At 52.6% G+C, this 1,248-nt stretch overlaps 1 protein-coding gene across 1 annotated transcript in view; it reads left to right on the forward strand.

Moving 5' to 3' along the window:
- The window catches only part of ZFP36 (ZFP36 ring finger protein), a 5,541-nt gene extending 4,412 nt beyond the window's left edge, over positions 1-1,129 (forward strand). The window contains exon 4 of the mRNA XM_010849325.1: positions 1-1,129. Coding sequence (XP_010847627.1) covers positions 1-447 — 447 coding nt within the window. The 3' untranslated portion in view covers positions 448-1,129.
- Positions 1,130-1,248: the final 119 nt, after the last annotated feature.

Consider the following 1,248-nt stretch of genomic DNA (forward strand, 5'->3'; position numbering starts at 1 on the left):
GTGCTGCGCCAGAGCATCAGCTTCTCAGGGCTGCCCTCCGGCCGCCGAACCTCGCCACCACCAGCAAGCCTAGCAGGCCCTTCCGTGTCCTCATGGTCCTTCTCGCCCTCCAGCTCCCCACCACCGCCACCCGGGGACCTTCTACTTTCACCCTCTGCTTTCTCTGCTGCCCCAGGGACACCTGTGTCCCGAAGGGACCCCACCCCAGCCTGTTGCCCTTCCTGCCGAAGGGCCACCCCCAACAGCGTCTGGGGGCCTGTGGGTGGCCTAGCTCGGAGCCCTTCTGCACACTCCCTGGGATCTGATCCCGACGAATATGCCAGCAGCGGCAGCAGCCTGGGGGGATCCGACTCACCTGTCTTTGAGGCTGGGGTTTTTGGGCCACCTCAGCCACCTGCCGCCCCCCGGCGACTTCCCATCTTCAATCGTATCTCCGTTTCGGAGTGACAAATGCCTGCCTAGTACAGATCAGCTGGATCTTAAGGGGGGCCATTTCTCGTGCGTGGGTTCCACAAGGGGTCCCGGGGCTGTAGGGGACTGAGGGACTCGTAATCATGTATTTCTCCCCACCTTCCAAAGTGCATTAACTCACTCCCCTGACCCCCGCGCTGGGGCAGGTCCTCAGCGTGCAGGCTGTTCGGGAAGGAGTGTTTTATGGGGTCTTTAAAAAAAATGTAGCAAGTTTGAGGGAGGTAGTAAGCCTCTTCTCAAACTTCACCCCTGCCCAATGCTGTGAATATTAAGCCCCCAATGCCCCCTTCCAGTTCTTCCTAGATCCTGAGGCTCCAGTGTCTGGTGATTGGAGCCTCACCTGAAAGGGAATCCTGGTGCTCAAACTTCCCTCCAAAAGCAAGTAGCCAAAGCCATTGCCAACGCCCGGCTCTCCCACCCCCGCCTTTGGGCCCCTTATTTATGACGACTTTATTTATTCTAATAGATTTTATAGTATTTATATATATTGGGTCGTCTGCTTCCCTTGTATTTTTCTTCCTCTTTTTGTAATATTGGAAACGACGGAATAATTATTGTTATAAGTATACACTATAATATATTAAGTAATATATATTGTTAAAAATTTATTTTTGTGGTTTTTTGGAATTTTTAAATAAAATCTGTGTGTAAATTGGAATCCCGGCTGTTGTGCGGTCTTGAGGCAGTGAGATTGGAGGGGTGGACGGTGTGGACTTTTTTAGAAACGGTGTGGAATCAGCCTCGGGTAGCTCCTCCAAATCTACCCAAAGACAAGGC

The sequence above is a fragment of the Bison bison genome, unplaced genomic scaffold (assembly GCF_000754665.1).
Source record: "Bison bison bison isolate TAMUID 2011002044 unplaced genomic scaffold, Bison_UMD1.0 scf7180017864280, whole genome shotgun sequence".
Taxonomy (NCBI): Eukaryota; Metazoa; Chordata; class Mammalia; order Artiodactyla; family Bovidae; genus Bison; species Bison bison.